This window comes from Suncus etruscus, chromosome 12 (assembly GCF_024139225.1).
Source record: "Suncus etruscus isolate mSunEtr1 chromosome 12, mSunEtr1.pri.cur, whole genome shotgun sequence".
Taxonomy (NCBI): Eukaryota; Metazoa; Chordata; class Mammalia; order Eulipotyphla; family Soricidae; genus Suncus; species Suncus etruscus.
This window is the reverse complement of record NC_064859.1, coordinates 47,791,689-47,808,596: the sequence shown is the minus strand read 5'-3', so window position 1 is coordinate 47,808,596 and position 16,908 is coordinate 47,791,689. Positions and strand designations below refer to the sequence as shown.

Genomic DNA, 16,908 nt, shown 5'->3' with positions numbered 1-16,908 from the left:
GCCTCACTATGCCACTCACAAATGTGCATCTTTGGCAAGTCACTGTGTGCTTTCTGTGTTACTCTCTTATCTCTCAAAAAATACAGAAAATAATTGAGACTTTCCCTGCCTTCCACACAGGACTCTAGGATCAAAGTATACTAAAATGCTTTGTAAGAGCAAGAGAATAGACAATTGCCAGTGGAAACCAACCCTGGCATGCATGCCAACCAAAATGAGAACTGAAGCTGCCAAAAGGCAAAGAGGTGAGAGAGGCACCTAGGAACAGAAGTAGAGGAATATTGGCACTCTCTTTGTGCCAGTTGTAAATTGTATGCCTAAAGCATTTATTGGGAATACTATTTTCAATCATAATATCTCAAAAATATTCAAAACAATATTGTGCAAATAAAACTGTAAAACTAAACTAAATTAAATTAATAGCAATTATAATTATTTCATTTCAGGACAGACTTAGGTTCGATCCCTTGGTGTCCCATGTGGTCCCCCAAGCCAGGAGCGATTTTGGAGTGCATAGCCAAGAGTAACCCCTGAGCATCACAGGGTATGGCCCAGAAACAAACAAAAAAAATTCTTTCTTTTCTTTTATCGATTTTTTGTTTCTTTTGTTTTGGGGCCACATCCAGTCATCATGTTCAGAGCTGATTCCTGCTAGTGCTCAAGGGGGCCATATGGAATGCTATGATCAAACTTTAGTCAGCTGCATAAAAAGCAAGCACTCTACCCACTGTACTATCTCTCTGGCCCACAATGATAATTCTTAAACTTAATAAAATACACACCAATTATATGAAAAATATTAACAATTATTTTTACTGCCCACCAGATGCCATATATTGAGTTAAGGAATTTTATTATAACAAGTTAATGAAATAGATTTAATCCTCATTTTCCTTTGAGTAAAAAGGTTCACAATAGTTCATTTTCCACAAAGTCATCTCCCAGAAAGTTGAGGATTCCACAGCTTATGTTTTTAATTGTCACAAAAGCCAGCAGGCAAATAGAGGAACTTAAAATATTTCGTGTGCCTTAAAGATGCAGCAAAGCTATCTAAGTCTTGCATATAAATAGTTCTTATATGTGCAGTTTACTAATTTTATGTAAATGTGTCTTTACTCTGCTTTTGTTTTTTGAATTATTTTTTTTAAATTATCAGTGTTTGTATGTTTTTTAAGTTGGTCAAGGACCTCTGCCAATTGAGAAAGTCATGAGAAAAAAAATTAGACCTGTATTGATAGTGTTGTAAGGCAAAAGGAATAAACAAAATGCATAAATTAGAGATAAGGCAAGTGAAACCAGAGTTCAGTCTAAGCTCTGAATTGCTATCAGATAGAAATAGCTTTTCAAGATATCATAGCTATCAAAACCCATCCTTAGTTCTCTGGTTCTATGGCTAGCTCATTTAGATTGTGAATGTGACTTTCTTCTGTAAAATTCCAGCTTACAGGTATTTTGTCTTTAAAACAGCTATCCTCTAGTAGTTTCTGAGATTACTCTAAACCTATTAGAGTGTTCCAAGATAATAATGTGACTTGTCCAGGGTCACACCACATATTATTTCCACAGCAGGATCAGTCCGCCTGCTTTTGGTCCCCAATCAAGTGCTCAATCTTTTCCCCTAACAGCTTATTTAGAAAATCACAAAATGAAAACACAAAATCCTCTTCAGGACATAAGAAAAATGCATCAAGGACCACTTAAAGATTTTAATGAATGTGAGACTTACACTGAAAGCAAGAAGATGAGGACGACAGAAAGTATATTAGACCTGGCAAGTCTTTTAATAGAGATATACAGAGTTCTAGACCACATCAACTAACTAACTAACACTAACTAACTAACTAACTGGAAACTAGAAAATAAGACAAAAACTTTTGAGTAAACGGAGTCCCTCTGCTCAGGACTAAGAGAGCTTTGGGTTCTCTGAACTGAATTACTCTGGATTCTAACTCATTCCCCATAATTCTGCCCTTATCTTCTATAGCCTATTCTCACCAGCATAATAAATCACCTAACCCCATTAAGATCTAAATTAGTTTATGTTATTCTTTTGCTGAGAAATTTTAGTACATTCTACTTTACTCAATGTGATTTGTAGATGGTAACTGCCCCTTCCTGTCTTCTGGAGGATGTTTCTCTCTTCTATTTTTAGACTTGTTTCCTTCTCATTTTCCAAACATCTTATCAAATGTAGCTTTATCAGTGACCAACTTTCACAAATCCCATATGCACATAGTGTTATATTCCTTTCATTCTGTCTTTGTTTTCTCTTTGGGACAATAACTAATTTTTTCTCCTTTGGTACGGACACACTGGTGTTGCTCAGGCTCACCCCTGGCTCTGTGTTTAGAGTTCACTCCTGGCAGGCTTGGAAGATTATATAAGGTACCCGAGATTGAGTCTAGATTGGCAGTGTTCAAGGCAACCGTCCTATCTACAGTACTGTATCTCTCTCTGCCCCAGACAATAACTATTTTAACAGCCAATAAATGTACTCAGTCTCTATGTAAATATAATTTTTTAGGAATATGATATTGTCCCAATTTGTTTACTTCTGTCCTTAGGACAACCCAGGATTATGGAACAACTAGTAATAATTAAATATCTGATGAATGACTGATAAATATTAAATTATTAAATTAAAAAATAAATAAATTATTTTTAGTTAGAATCAAATGTAGGGGCCTTATGAAGTCTTTTTGATCAATGGTTGATAGTACTATATTACGCTAACCCATTTTTCACATATGACAAATCATTTCTAAATTGGAAATTTGGATATTGGTGGCAGGAAATGTGTACTGATGAAGGTTGTTTGTACAATATATGACTGTATTTCAATCATGAACAAAGTTATCTGTGTGAAAAAACTGTATTATGAACCACCTTGTAACCATGGTGTTTAAATTAAAAAATCATTTCTAATAGTTTTCAACCCTTTTATCTTAGAACTATAACAAATACTATAATCACAATTTGCAATACTAATAATGTGATATTTAACAACTTCTTCATTAACTTCTGATATATACATGAAATTAATTCCATAAGAAAGAAGAAATAAAATATTTCATGGAAAGCTACAAATTATCAAGGTTTGAATTAGTGTTTTATGGGTACAGTAATAAGGCATAGACAAGGATGTTAGCATGTTAAAGACACAAAACTAGTTAAGCCTTAGGTTTCCAAATTTATAGCTTCAATAAAAGAATGCATTTGATTATTAAGCAGATAGAACATAAAATAAATTAAGTTGGTTAAATTTGAATTAAGTTGACTATAACATGGGTTTGCTTGTTGCACATTGTTCTACTTTTAAGACCATGAGTTATAATTGGATGGTCAAACTCAACTTTGAAACACAACTTTGAAACATAAATGACCCATCTTCACAAATGTCATTAAATGCAATATTCCAACCTAAAGTTTATATTTTGAATGACCTGCAATTTCATTATACTTGAGAGTACTTGAGAGAGCTATATACATATTTCCCTCAGATCTTCCAAATCTTACAATGTTTCAGAATACCTTCATGTATAGTTTAGTAGGTCTGTAGTTTATCTATAACTTCATCTGAAACTGGTTATAGGTACAATTGTTTTCCTTGGTCTTACTTTTAAAGTGTCAAGCACAATTATATTGATTGGCAATATATTAACTTATAAAAGATTAGTAAGGTTTTTGGTGCTTCATCCTTATAATAAATTATCTTTGGGGCTAGATATATCTCAACATTAAGATGTAAATATCTTCCTGACTACTTACTTTAATTGCTAATATTAAATGTTTAAATATTTGTATTTAAAGATATACAAGATCCTATTATTAATAAAATCTTTTTGCAGGTTTGTCTATTTGATGAAGTTATTACCAAGTCAATACTTTGATGTTTATTCACAATCATATGCAGTTGGCCAAAAACATCCAGCTCACCCAAATGTATCTATTTACAGTTGAGGTGAAATATTCATGGTCTTTTTTAATGTCTTATTTTTTGCATTTTTGTGCCTTTTGTTGAGTTTCTGATTAGCATGGGCTCCAAATGCAGCTGAAGTCTTATCTGCTTTTCTTAACTATGGAAAGGTTTATGATATTTCTTGAAGAGAAAGATGTTGTGATTAAGCTTCCTCCAGACATGAGTTATGTGTAGTTGGCTGAGAATTTAGTGCTAATAAAACAACAATATCTATAAAGTAAAAGTTAGTTTAATAATAGCATGCATAAAACTAGCTTATATATTGGTTAATTGGTGAAAATGTGGCCACAGAACCTAATTCTGCAAATTGCTTAGAAAGAATATTTGAATTAACTGATTCACTATCCATAATATCTTTGTAGAATGCAGCCATTGTAAATAATAACTAAATGTAGGTTCAAAAACTATATTTGTCAATGTACTTTTAAAATTACTATTTCAGTATAAACAGAGACTCCTATATGATTAATATCACCCAGGACATTCTTCCTCATGAAGTAAACTATTTTCTGAAGAAAATCAGAATGGATCTATTGCAAAGCAATGTAAGATTCTCAAAATTAAGCTTATCAAATAAGATAAGCTTTGTTTGCATTCAAATTACCCACATAAGTATTATTTAGAGCTGAGGTCGGGAGAACCAAAATCCAACTATTAAATATATTTTGATTGTTGAGAGACAAGATGATGGAGAATTTGACCACTTTATCCCTTCTGCATTGAGTTTCTGTTGCTATTTTGTTTAATTTTGTTTTGGGGATCTGCTCAGGACTTACTCCTGACTCTTCACTCAGGGTTCATTTTCTAGTGGGACTTCAGGTACCACATGGAGTTCCAGGGATCGAACATGGGTCAGTAGCATTCAAAGCTAGTGCCCTATTCACTGTACAATAAATCCTCTGCATTTACTTTTTTTTAAAAAAAAAAAAAAGAAATATTCTTTAGTTTTTAAGTATAACCAATACTTTGAGAGGAAAGGATCGTTTTAGGTTTTCTAGAAGAAAAAATCTATTTCTTTTCACCTTTCTTCCTGACCTACAGCAATAAATTATTTTTAAGTAAATGTAATCAAATTATTCAGAAAGCAAACCAAGCAGTTATCTGTATACAAAATGAATTCATTTAGGTATGGACTGAATATTTTTAAAATAATAATTAAAACATTTAAAAATGATAAATAAAAATAGCAATACAGGCAGGGGTGGGGAAAGAGGGGGCATTGTTGATAGAATTGTTACATTGGTGATGGGGGTGTTCTGTTTATAACTGAAACACAACTACAAAAATGCTTGTAATCATGGTGCTTAAATAAAGATTTATATTAAAAGTTAAAAAATAAAAATAGGAGACGGAGAGATAGCATGGAGATAAGGCATTTGCCTTGCATACAGAAGATCGGTGGTTCGAATCCCAGCATGCCATATAGTCCCCAAAGCCTGCCAGGAGCAATTTCTGAGCATAGAGCCAAGAGTAACTCCTGAGCACTGCTGGGTGTGACACAAAACAATAAATAAATAAATAAATAGATAAATAATAAATAAAATTAAAATAATAAAATAAAAATTTTATATTCGCTCTTCCTAAATTTTAAGTAGTGTGAAATTCATCCGATCAAATAATTTGAATGTCAAGAAAGAGGAATGACTCTACATGTAACAAAAAGATTCCATTTTATCAAATAATTATATTTTTACAGCTTATGAACAAATAAGTGATGGATATAAATTTCTTCAATCTCCTAGATGAATAGCTATCACAAAAGTATGAAGGCTGACAAAGCAGAAAAAATGGCAAAAGAGGAAATATGTCTCAAGGATTAGAGTGGGAATTAGAGCCAAATTCTTTGGAACCTTAACTCTCATAGCTTATTTCTTTTTTCACAAGTTAGTATGTATTGGGAAAAGATGATATAATTTCTTACATACTGAGAATATTTCCTGGTCCTTTCTTCCAATTCTCACAGTTTTTCAAATTATTATTATTTCCCTATGTGGTTTTTTTCTCCCACTGATTGGCCTGCTCTTCAAAAGGTATTAACCGCTTATCCAGACACTCTACCACAGTGAACCAAAAAATAAAATCAAGAGGCAGAATTTGCTTTCCAAAATTTTACAGTCCAAAACGATCACAAACATAAAAGAAAATAGCATGATGCTATCATAAGTAAAAACAGCTAAAGGTAGTTTATGGTAAGTTCAGTAATTTTGGGCCAGAGCAATAGTGCAGTGGTAGGGTGTGTTTGCCTTGCACACAGCTGATCCAGGACGGACCTCTATTTGCTGCCAGGAGTCTTATATGATCCCCCAAGCCAGGAGCGATTTCTGAGCACATAGCCAGAAGTAACCCCTGAGGGTCACTGGGTGTGGCCCAAAAGCAAAACAAAACAAAAGATAGAACAAAAGAAAGTTCAGTAATTTTGAGGGAGAATATAGAGGGGTCTTAAAAAATCTTTCAAGAGCTTGACAGTCCTAGAATAAACAAGTTTGATGAAAAACAGATGAGAGCCCATAACTTCCCATTTGAACTTACGTTGTTAACTATAATTAGCACTATCTAATACAAGTTATAAAATAAAGACATTTATGATGAAAACATGCTAATTGAAAAATCAGAAGTTTCTATCTGTACTTCCAAGAGAGAGGAGTTGATTAAATACAGATATCAAAGAGAGTCCCCTTTTGCGAATACCAACGTGTTCAGATTGTATTAAAGACACTGTGTTAGATATATAGGTTTAGGGGAGAAATAATACCAGGTATGAAAATTTTATAGGATTAACATAACAGAAAATAACATATCATAGATACTTCTTAAGCATGTTAGGAAGCACATAAAGAAAAGAAGTTCATCTATTATTTACTATGTTGAAGTAATTGAATAGAGAATAGCTTTATTGGTTTAAAATAGATGCTGGGGCTGGAGAGATAACAGCAGTAGGGCATTTGCCTTGCACACAGCTGATCAGTTATGGACAGTGGTTTCAATCCAGGCATCCCATATGGTCCCCCGTGCCAGGAGGAATTTCTGAGTGCAGAGCCTGGAGTAACTCCTGAGCGCCACTGTGTGTGACCCCAAAATTACAAAAAAATACAAAATATAAAAATAAATTCAAAGATTATGTTAGTAAAAGAACACAGAATAACAAAGACATTCCTTATTTTAGTATGAAATTTATGTGATAATGCAAGTAAGAAGGCAGAGCTTGACTCTGCAGGACAGTCAGTACTAGCTTGAGCTCATTGAAATTAATCATTTTATAAGAATAAAGTTCATTTTGTTTGACTAATTGTTGAATCAAAGCTTACTAAATTAAGCTAACCAGTTGAACAAATACATAGTATAAATGGGAAGTACAGTGAAGTCAGAGAAAGTACCACTATGACAAAAATGTTTGGAAATGAGAACTCTGGACAAGAACTGGGAATTTAAAGGAAGTAAAGTGATATATGTTTGATACCCCTTAAGTAACAAGATTGCAAACCACAATGCCTAAAGGGGGAAAATGGGCAAGAAAAGAGATAGAAAGGGAAAGAGAATGTCTATACAGGGGCAGACTGGGAGTTCAGTGGGGTGAGACAACAGGATAGTAGCTGGGGAAATTGGTAGCAGTGGGGAAGGGTTGTATGTTGGAACATTGTATAATCAAAACTCAACTATCAACAACTTTGTAATTTATCTCATTGATTAAAAACAGATATAAATGTAAAAAAATCACAAACAATTAAGACAGTAAATACATTGGGACTCTGCTGGAAGCTCTGATCAGCTCCAAATCCCAGAGAACTCACCCTGATCATCAGCACCGCCTTTCTGATGTCCCGAACACCATCATACACCAAGCGAGAGGCATCTATGAACTCATTCTCTTCAAATGGTTGAGGGACATTAGCACTCAGAGCTTCAATGGCAACCTCTACTTGTTCAGCAAAGCGTGGCATCACTGTGTCAAGCAAAGGGAAAATCAGAGATCTGCGAATCTTTCTCTAGTGCTTCTTGGTGAGAACTCTTGTGCATGAAGACAAGATCCGGACATTTCAACAGTTCAAGTAGAGCCAGAAGTAGACCTATTTTAGAAGTCTCTGTACTACTTACCTTTCTTTCGATGGGTGAAGCACACCATTATCCCATGATAAATGATAGTATTCATAAAGAGTTTTTACGTCTTAACGAGAAAGTTAACTTTCCACATTGAAAATCTTATGGTATAGTATTAGCAACTGATTCCATGTTATGATAATCTGAGTTGATTTCCATTTGCACTAGATGCTTGTTCTTAAATCATGGTCAAATTTTCTTGACCTTTCTAAACCTGATTATTTGAACAAGTCTTCTTAAACTTTTATTATCATGTATAATTATTTTTACTCAGAAAATTTTGTGCATTCCTAAGTAAAAAAAAGGTGTTTAAAATAGAAATACAAATCAAATAATGAGTAATAACAAATTATAAAGAAGTAAATGTGAAACCAATTTTTCCAGTGCTATGAGTCTATAAAACATCTAAATTTAGTATATTATGGCAAAATATACAAAGTTATTAGATACCTGCTGGTACTCAAAGAACCTCATAAATGAATAAAATCAGATGAGAAATAGGATACTTTTTTTTTTTTTGGTTTGTAGGCAACACCCAGTAGCACTCAGGGGTTACTCCTGGCTCTGCACTCATAAATGGCTCCTGGCAGGCTTGGGGAACCATATAAAATGCTGGGGATCAAACCCAGGTTCATCCTGGGTTGGCCATGCACAAGGCAAACACCCTACCATTGTGATATTTCTCTGGCCCAAAATAAGATACCTTAATGTATATCCCTTGTATAGCATAGATTAAATTACTCATACCACTGCTGATAGGAATGCAGAAATTGAGGCATTGCAGAAGGTGGAGGTGGTTGAAGAAACTGTAGGGAAGGTATGAGGGAGTGGGGAGTCCTAAAATACTTTTAAAGAATGTCTAGGCCTTCAGGAGAACAATTGCTTCAGAGAAGACTTTGTTCAATTTTACCAGGACTACTTTGATGTGAAATCTTCATGGATAAGTTTCTAAAATGCTCATGCTTCTTTCTTTTAGCAAGGACACCTGCAGGAGCCAGAGAAATAGTACAGAGGGTAGTGTACTTGTCTTACATACACCTGATGCAGGTTCAATAGCTAGCACCTCATATTATCCTCCCAAGCTCTGCCAAACATGAATCTCTGAGTGTGGAGCCAAGAGTAAACCCTAGCACCATCAGGTGTGGCAAAACAAACATATAAGCAAACAAAAGCCTTCATATACACTAGATGTTTATGGAAAATAAACTTGTCTAAAAAATTACTACTTAAAAAATGTTGCTGAGTCAATGATGCTCAAAACTTTTAATTCAAATTTTCTTAGCTCTTATCTTGAAACAATCAATTCATATGGCAAATGAAAGCCAAAAGAACAATTCACTTTATTACAAGGACAAAACAAATAAAAATCATCCATCTATTTTCATTTCTGAGCTTTTATACCTGATTTGTCTTTATACACATTTTTATCCTCTGGATAGCTTAACATCTATTTTGATCCCTAGTTTGAGAAGCTCTAAAAATTACTTTATTCTTTAGGGCCAGGGTTATCAGGATAAAGTATTCCTAGAAAAGAAAACTTATTTTACCAGAAAATGTCAAATGTTGTTATGAAAAAGGAAGGTTATAAGAAAACAAAATAACTGTTCTTTCAAAAGAATTTCAATGAAAATTATCAAAACCAAATAATATACAAGTCATATTTCCTTCTATAAGTGAATTGCTATGATTGGTTCTTTGTAACATTTAAAATTTTTATTTGAGCTATAGAACTGTTTTTATATAAAAAGCATTTTGGTAACCACTGAGTTGAATTTCGGCAAATGAAAGAAATACTACACATTAATAAAGAAATAAATCTAAGAAAATATTTAACTTAAATGCAGGCCCTTCCAGTTACCTATTGTGCTTGAAATAAACTGTTTTATATGACTAAATAATCTTTCAAATTTACCTACTTGTGCATAAAATCATTTTTATGTATTTTGCATCATTGCATAATGCTTTTCTTAAATGAAAGTTCAAATTCTCTACCCTTACAAAACTGATAATTTGAGGTAATGCATTCTCTTTTTATTTGATATCTAAGTTACCATCATGATCAATTTTAGAAACATATATACTGCTAGTAATACATAGATTTTTGTATATGTAACTGTCTTTAAAAATAAGGAAGAAAAATAGTGTTAGAGCAATTTAAGAAAAAGAAATCCCATATAATCAATAAATATATAATATTCTCGATGTACGTAGTAAAAACTCAAAATAAAGAGATATTTTATCTCTATTGAGAAAATTAAAAAAAAAGATAATTTGAATGAAGAAATATTTTGTTCTAGATCAGTATTTTTTCTACCACCCCAACATTGGAGAAGGGTGTTAGGCTTGCCCAAGTTTGGAAAGCAGAGTCTTCCAAGAGATTAAGGATATGGGTTCTAGATATGAACAATAGTATTACTTATGATCAGAAGTGATATAAACAGTCCTTTTTTGAATAGACTTAATATAAGTCAATCCATCTTCATAAGGGGAGGTGGAAGTAAAGTAGTAATGCAGAATCCTTCCTTTTCAAGTGAGGACTTAGAGTTATAATTTAGCTAAAATATTGCAATGACCTTATGGTGCTCCTCAAGAAACTCCATGCAATGTGTTCATTGAGTTATATCCTATTTACTACAACAAAAAATGTGACCCTAAGTCAATCTTTTCTTTATACTCAGAACATCTTTCCTTATGTTCTGCTTCAAAGTTCATACTTGAATACTTACTCATTCAGACCTTGACTACCACTACTGCTCTTTAACTAAGACAGCTAAACTATCTTTCCATTCTCTTTTTTGATTTATATTTACTTAAATTTTAAGTTCCAAGATAGAAAAACAAATCTTATAAAACCATGTTCCATCTTCAGAGAACCAAAGCTATTAGATTAATAATAAGTTCTTGTCTAAGACCTGGCCTTGTCTAAAATAATATGATATCCCCAAAGTGATTCTGAGGCAAAAAAAAAAAGCCTCCAATTACCTCAAGAGAGCTATTGTTTCTACTTCCCACTAATTGGAACAAAGCTCTGTTGCCTTTATGGTTTGCATACATCATCTATTAACAATCACTGATATGGTAATAAAAGTTTTTACCTTCTAAATTATGTCAGTGACAGATAAAAAGTAGATAGCAGCAGTATTCCATCATTTATCAGGATACTGGACTGCACATACTATTTTACATATTGGAAGAGTAATTGAAGTGGTAAACACATTTTTTAAGTTTGAGTAAACTTTGATATAGTTAGCTACACTTTGATATACTTAGCACACACGAGACTATGCTAAGCCCCGATACCATTCCAAAGTTACAAAATTAGTATTAAGTATGCATAAAATAAATAATAAAATAAAATATAGGTCAGTTTAGTTTAGTGCTGCTCCTTAAATCAAAAATGAGTATTATCTGGCCTATACCCCCTTTGGAGACTTCTGAGGTAAAGTTTGACAGCCAAGGAAGAGTGGACAAAATGACTAATTAGAAGGATGAAAGTAAATGGCTCAATAGTTGCAACTATACTATCTTCTAGTAACTATAAAGTTCAGCCCAATTTTAACTGTTCCAGTGACCCCTTTGAAACAGAGATAACTATATCTGTACCAAGTATCAGCCATAAATGCCTGCTCTTTCCTAGAGTTACAATTGCTCTCTACCTATTCCTGAAACAATCCAATGTTTCAAATTTGATAGAATGACTTTAATTTCTCCAAATGAGAACTGAAAACATATCATGTCACAGCATACTGCTCATGATAAATTTGTTCTTTTCTGAAAGGGCTTCTTTCTCTTTGGCCTAAGTGATCTTTTCTTCATTCTACAATATCTGTCTTAGAATTAAATGTCATTATGAATCTTTCATAACCCTAGACACTTCACAACTGGTTGTTCTCTGCCATTTTATAGAACACTAATTATACAAGGATTATGACAATGCCTCGTTCATTTTGTTAGGATTGTTTGCATTGCTTTATGTTCATTTTCACATAAAAGTTCCTTCTAGGCAGAGATCATCTCTTCTTTCACTCTTTGCATATTAAATCTTCATAATTCTGACATGGCCAATTTATCCAGTTGGGAAAAGAATAGGAAGTGAAAGAATAGGATGTATAAAAGGACTCATCTGTCATAAATTATTTCAGGGACAAAATGTGCAATATCACATTTCACATACAAAGTCTCTCTCTGCCCATCATTTTATATTAGTTCGGTAATTTTATTAAATATTTTCATGAGTCATTAACCAAGTTATTAGTGAGCTTTCTAGGTTTGGACTCTGGGGACCTTTCAGAAACTTGAGCTCAGAATCCTTTTAAGAATGTCTGAATTGAAGTAATACCACTGAGCAAGGAGAAATGTTCAATATTGCATCCTTTATTAGTTCACCAAGGCTAAATAAGAATATCTGCAACTTAGCGGTCACCCAATTGTGTTTTTCAGTCAATCAACATATTCCTTGTGTGACCCTTTAATCATATTTTATTATAAGAAAGAGAATAAATGAGGTCCATGTTCTGGAGAACAACCAATTCAGACAATGTCAACACAAAATAGAAATGAAAATGATTTTTAATAAAAAAAAAACCAGGAGAATACAATATTGGTTTGGGGCTAGAATTGTTATTAGTGTATTATACTCTTCCCATTACAAATATTATGTCTCCCTTTGAAGAGTTAGAATTGGTTAAAGAATTAGGGCTAGCAGAAATCTCAGCCTTGGGTATTAATTTTGGTGATAGTAAGGCAATTTCAGTATTCCTTATAGCAGGAAAATATTAGTTAATGTTGTTTCTCAAGGCACAGCATTTGTTCCACAAAATAGTTTCTACCAAATAATGCTAAGTAATTTTTTCAAGTAGCCCTCAGTAAGAGGACAGAATATACTACAGAGTCCTCAATGTTGTTGAAAGGCTCTTGTAAAAATAAAACTTTAAGCACAAAGAAATAGAACAAAAGCAGGTCCTCAAAAATGGTTTTGTTTCCGTGGAAGGGCTGCTATTGTTAGTGTTTGGGTGTTTTCCTAGACCAAAATTATAAGGAAAAAGCACTGAGTAAAATATTCTTAGATGGCTTATATGAAAACTATATACAGTATTTCCAAATGTGGGCAATACCACATCCTAACATCCTTCTGAAAAGGGTGCTATAACATAGATTTGGGGATAGCCTCCAGTGCAATTGAGGGGTGTCAATTTTTGTCTGCTTGAAGAATTTAAATTTATGGGGTGGTTGAGTAATTTTTCTTGAAAAGAAACAGTAGGCCAAATATGTTCAAATAAGAACCCCTCACTGAAACCACTAGTATTTTTCCAAAGGAAGTTCTGACTGACATTCACTAGGATCCAATCTAGATGCACAATTTAACGCATCCATGGACTAAAATCAGTGAGTATGATACTATTTTAGGCTAAAACTCCATACTTACTACTTAGCTTAAACAGTGTCTCAAACTTTAATAAGATAACAAACAAAACCCATCCTGAAGTTGTACCTACTTGAGGCTACTATCTCCCCTTCTCTCCCAGCATTGCTTAAGTAACTCCCCACCTCATCCCTCAAAGGCTTGATTTCTCATTTGGGGTATAGCAGGTACTGATACAAGTTACAGTAAATTTGTAGCTTTGACAATGCACAGAAATAGTGGAAGATTATGGGCCAGAGCGATAGCACAACTATAGTACAGCAGTAAGGCGTTAGCTTTGTACACGGCCAACAAAGGATGGACCCCGGTTCAAATTCCGGAATCCCATATGGTCCCCCCAGTCTTCCAGGAGCGACTTCTGAGCGCAGATATAGGAGTAACCCCTGAGCGCTGCCGGGTGTGACCTCAAAACAAAACAAAACAAAAAAGTGGAGGATAAGCCCATAGGGAGCTGGCAATTATTTCAGATTTCTTCAGTCGTTTTAACAAATAGCTTAATAATTCTTAAGAGAATGTCCTAGGGTTGCTTTCCACCACACCTCAAGAGAGGTTTTACAAAAGCCTAAAGTCAAATGTTTATAGGACTAATTGGGTTTCATTTTTTTTTATGATTTATAGAAGCATAGATTCCCACTAGAAGCAGAAAGTGTTCTATTCGTTACAGTGGTCAAATTAATGGTGAAGTACTTGGCTAAAATTTCCTGCATTATGCAGACCTTTCACTCCTGACCCCAATTTACAATCTAATTCTGATGATAACTTTCATCTACATGAGCAACAGTGATTCTCTTGTTATTCTAAGATTAATATCAATATCTTTGAAACTAAGTCAAAGAAAAATTTTTCTTAGTGTTGGCATTCATTTTTTCTTTTCTTTGATATGACCATTATTATCTTTGAAATATATATCCTTTTTTTTTTCATTTTTTTCTGTCTAATTTTCCAGATCTTTCCTTCTCATCTGCAGCTTTCTCTCTCAAGTCATCTTGATGGACGATTCACATTTCCGTTTGCACTATTGAGGAATTTCCCTATTTTTAAATGGCTCTATCTTGATTCAACAACTCTTTTAAGTTTTGGAATTGAAAGAGAAGATAGATCTATTGTGCCAGATGCTATATGTGTCTCTATAAAGTTCGTATTTTTGGATTTGTTCAGAAATCTTAGCATTGTCATTTGTCCCTTTATGTATTTTCAAATATATTTTGTGTGGGAAACAGTCTCTGAGATTATCCCTATAGTCACTCTTTTTTGGTATTCAGCCCTGTGTGGACTCTTTTACCCCTTATAGTTAATAGTGACTTGCTTCAATCAATATAATATAGCAAGGGAGATGGACTAGAAAATGAATGCCAATCATGGCACACACACACACACACACACACACACACACACACACACACACACACATTCATAGCAGAAGGGCAGAGAGCTAACTCAAGTGGTAAGCACATTCCCACCATGCATGAAGACCTGAATGGGATTCCCAATCCCAAAATAGCCACTGAGTAAAGTCCATTTGGCTTCTAAGCATTACCAGAGGTAGGTTTCTATTTTTGGAAAAGAAAATAATAAAAGTATTCACAGTAAATGATTATGTAGCTATCTTTACACCATGACTCTACCCATTGAAATAGCCTTTTGTTTAGAGCAGGTAAAGTACCTCATATTCCTCTAGTGAGAATTTAGAAGTATGACTACCCAATGCATCACTTAAATGAAAGCCTCTAGGAACAAATTAAATACAAATATTATAAAAGTTAGTACTAAATTCTCTGAAATTTGTAAAATTGTATAATATATTTTTAAATGGATTTTTCTCATTTTCCACCTCTCTTTCCTTGGCAAATCCAACTCATTCTGCTAGTGTTGTGCTTTTACGAATGAATTTTCTGTGAAATCTGCCCTCCAGATAAGGTTTTATTAACTCACTGCTAGAATCTTTCTTTTCATATGATTTCTAAGAAGGCTAGTGTTAAACACTATATTCCATTATGACCTCAATAGTTCCATTTGGAAAGAAACTCTCAAATTTAAAAATCTTTACCAAAAAAGCTCACAGGTAGCAACAAATGAATTTACTTTACCTAGCTCAAACAACACATTCTTTCCAAAATATTCCAGATAAAATACTGTTATAAATCTAATATCATCGTCTATCAAATTCATACTACCCTATATTAGCTAATTGAATTTAACTCATGAGTTGTTCCCTCACGTTCTTCAAAATTACATGGAAGTAACACAGATATAGTAGTGTCAAAATAGTAACTTATTCTTATATTAATTCAAACTTTAAAATTTTATGTTTTCAAATTTACTTATCTTGGCTGCAGAATTAACAGACAGATTAGGTCATCTGGTGTGTGCCCAGCTATAGTTCAATCCCTGTCACTATCTATGGTGCCCTGAAACACTGCCAGGAGTGAACCCTGAATAAAGAGCCAGGGATTAGTCCGTAACAACAAACACAGGGTTCAACCAAAATAAAAGTAAAATGTAAGCTTATGTACGCAGACGGTTTTGGCCTTTTTCCCAAAAATAATCACTCAGCAGTTCCAGAAATCTACCTTTGTTTAACAAACAGCAAGTATCCCCCAAATGCAACCAAATCACCTCCCCATGCCACCCTGTGGTTCCAGCACTCTCCAGGTAGGTGGTATCATCCACTTTGAGATACTAGTCTAGATCAATGATAGACTACCTTGTACTACTCTTTCTACTGGTAATTTTTACTCAACTTTTCAGTGAAACTCATTGCTCACAGTGCAATGTTTCCTATAGTTATTCAATGTCCAGGTAATGCTATGAATGAAACTTAGGGCCCCTAGTTCACCTATGCATGTTCTTTACAACTTGATCTGTGCCCCAACCTCTGTAGATAATCACGTTAGAAATAGTGTACATTAAAATACAGAGCAAGGGCTAAAGTAGCTCTTCTTAATCTGCTCATTATTTCATAACTGTTAATTTTCTGCTTTTCTAGAGAACCATAGCATTATTCTGGTTAGTCCTAATTTTTCTATCCTGAGTGTATTTTGGATTTTCCTTCATCACACCAGTAGACTATTCTTAATGTGGGAGTTCCAAAAGGCTGCCATTTCATAAATTTATGCTTGAAACTTTATAAATTACATTTCAAACATCAAAATCAAATTCAAGTACCAGAAGGCCATACATAACCCATGAGTTGAATTGTTTGATTAAAAAATGAAAAATAATGTCTAGAAGATGAAAAATTTAAAAAAAGACTTTTAAATTCCACTCATGGTAATTTTCCTAAAAGAATCAGGGGCATCCATCTGCTCTTGTCTAGACACAAATTCCTTTCCCCAGCATGGAAAATGCTTGCTTGGAAAGTTCTCTTGTATTTGAAAATAAGCATTTTGAAAATAATCACAAATGTTTTGTA

At 33.7% G+C, this 16,908-nt stretch overlaps 1 protein-coding gene across 3 annotated transcripts in view; it reads right to left on the bottom strand.

The window, feature by feature from the left end:
- The window catches only part of CTNNA2 (catenin alpha 2), a 1,246,345-nt gene that overhangs the window by 67,385 nt on the left and 1,162,052 nt on the right, over positions 1 to 16,908 (bottom strand). For all 3 annotated transcript variants that reach the window (XM_049784907.1, XM_049784908.1, XM_049784909.1), the window contains exon 13: positions 7,768 to 7,919. In XM_049784907.1, coding sequence (XP_049640864.1) covers positions 7,768 to 7,919 — 152 coding nt within the window. The remainder of the gene's footprint in view (positions 1 to 7,767; positions 7,920 to 16,908) is intronic.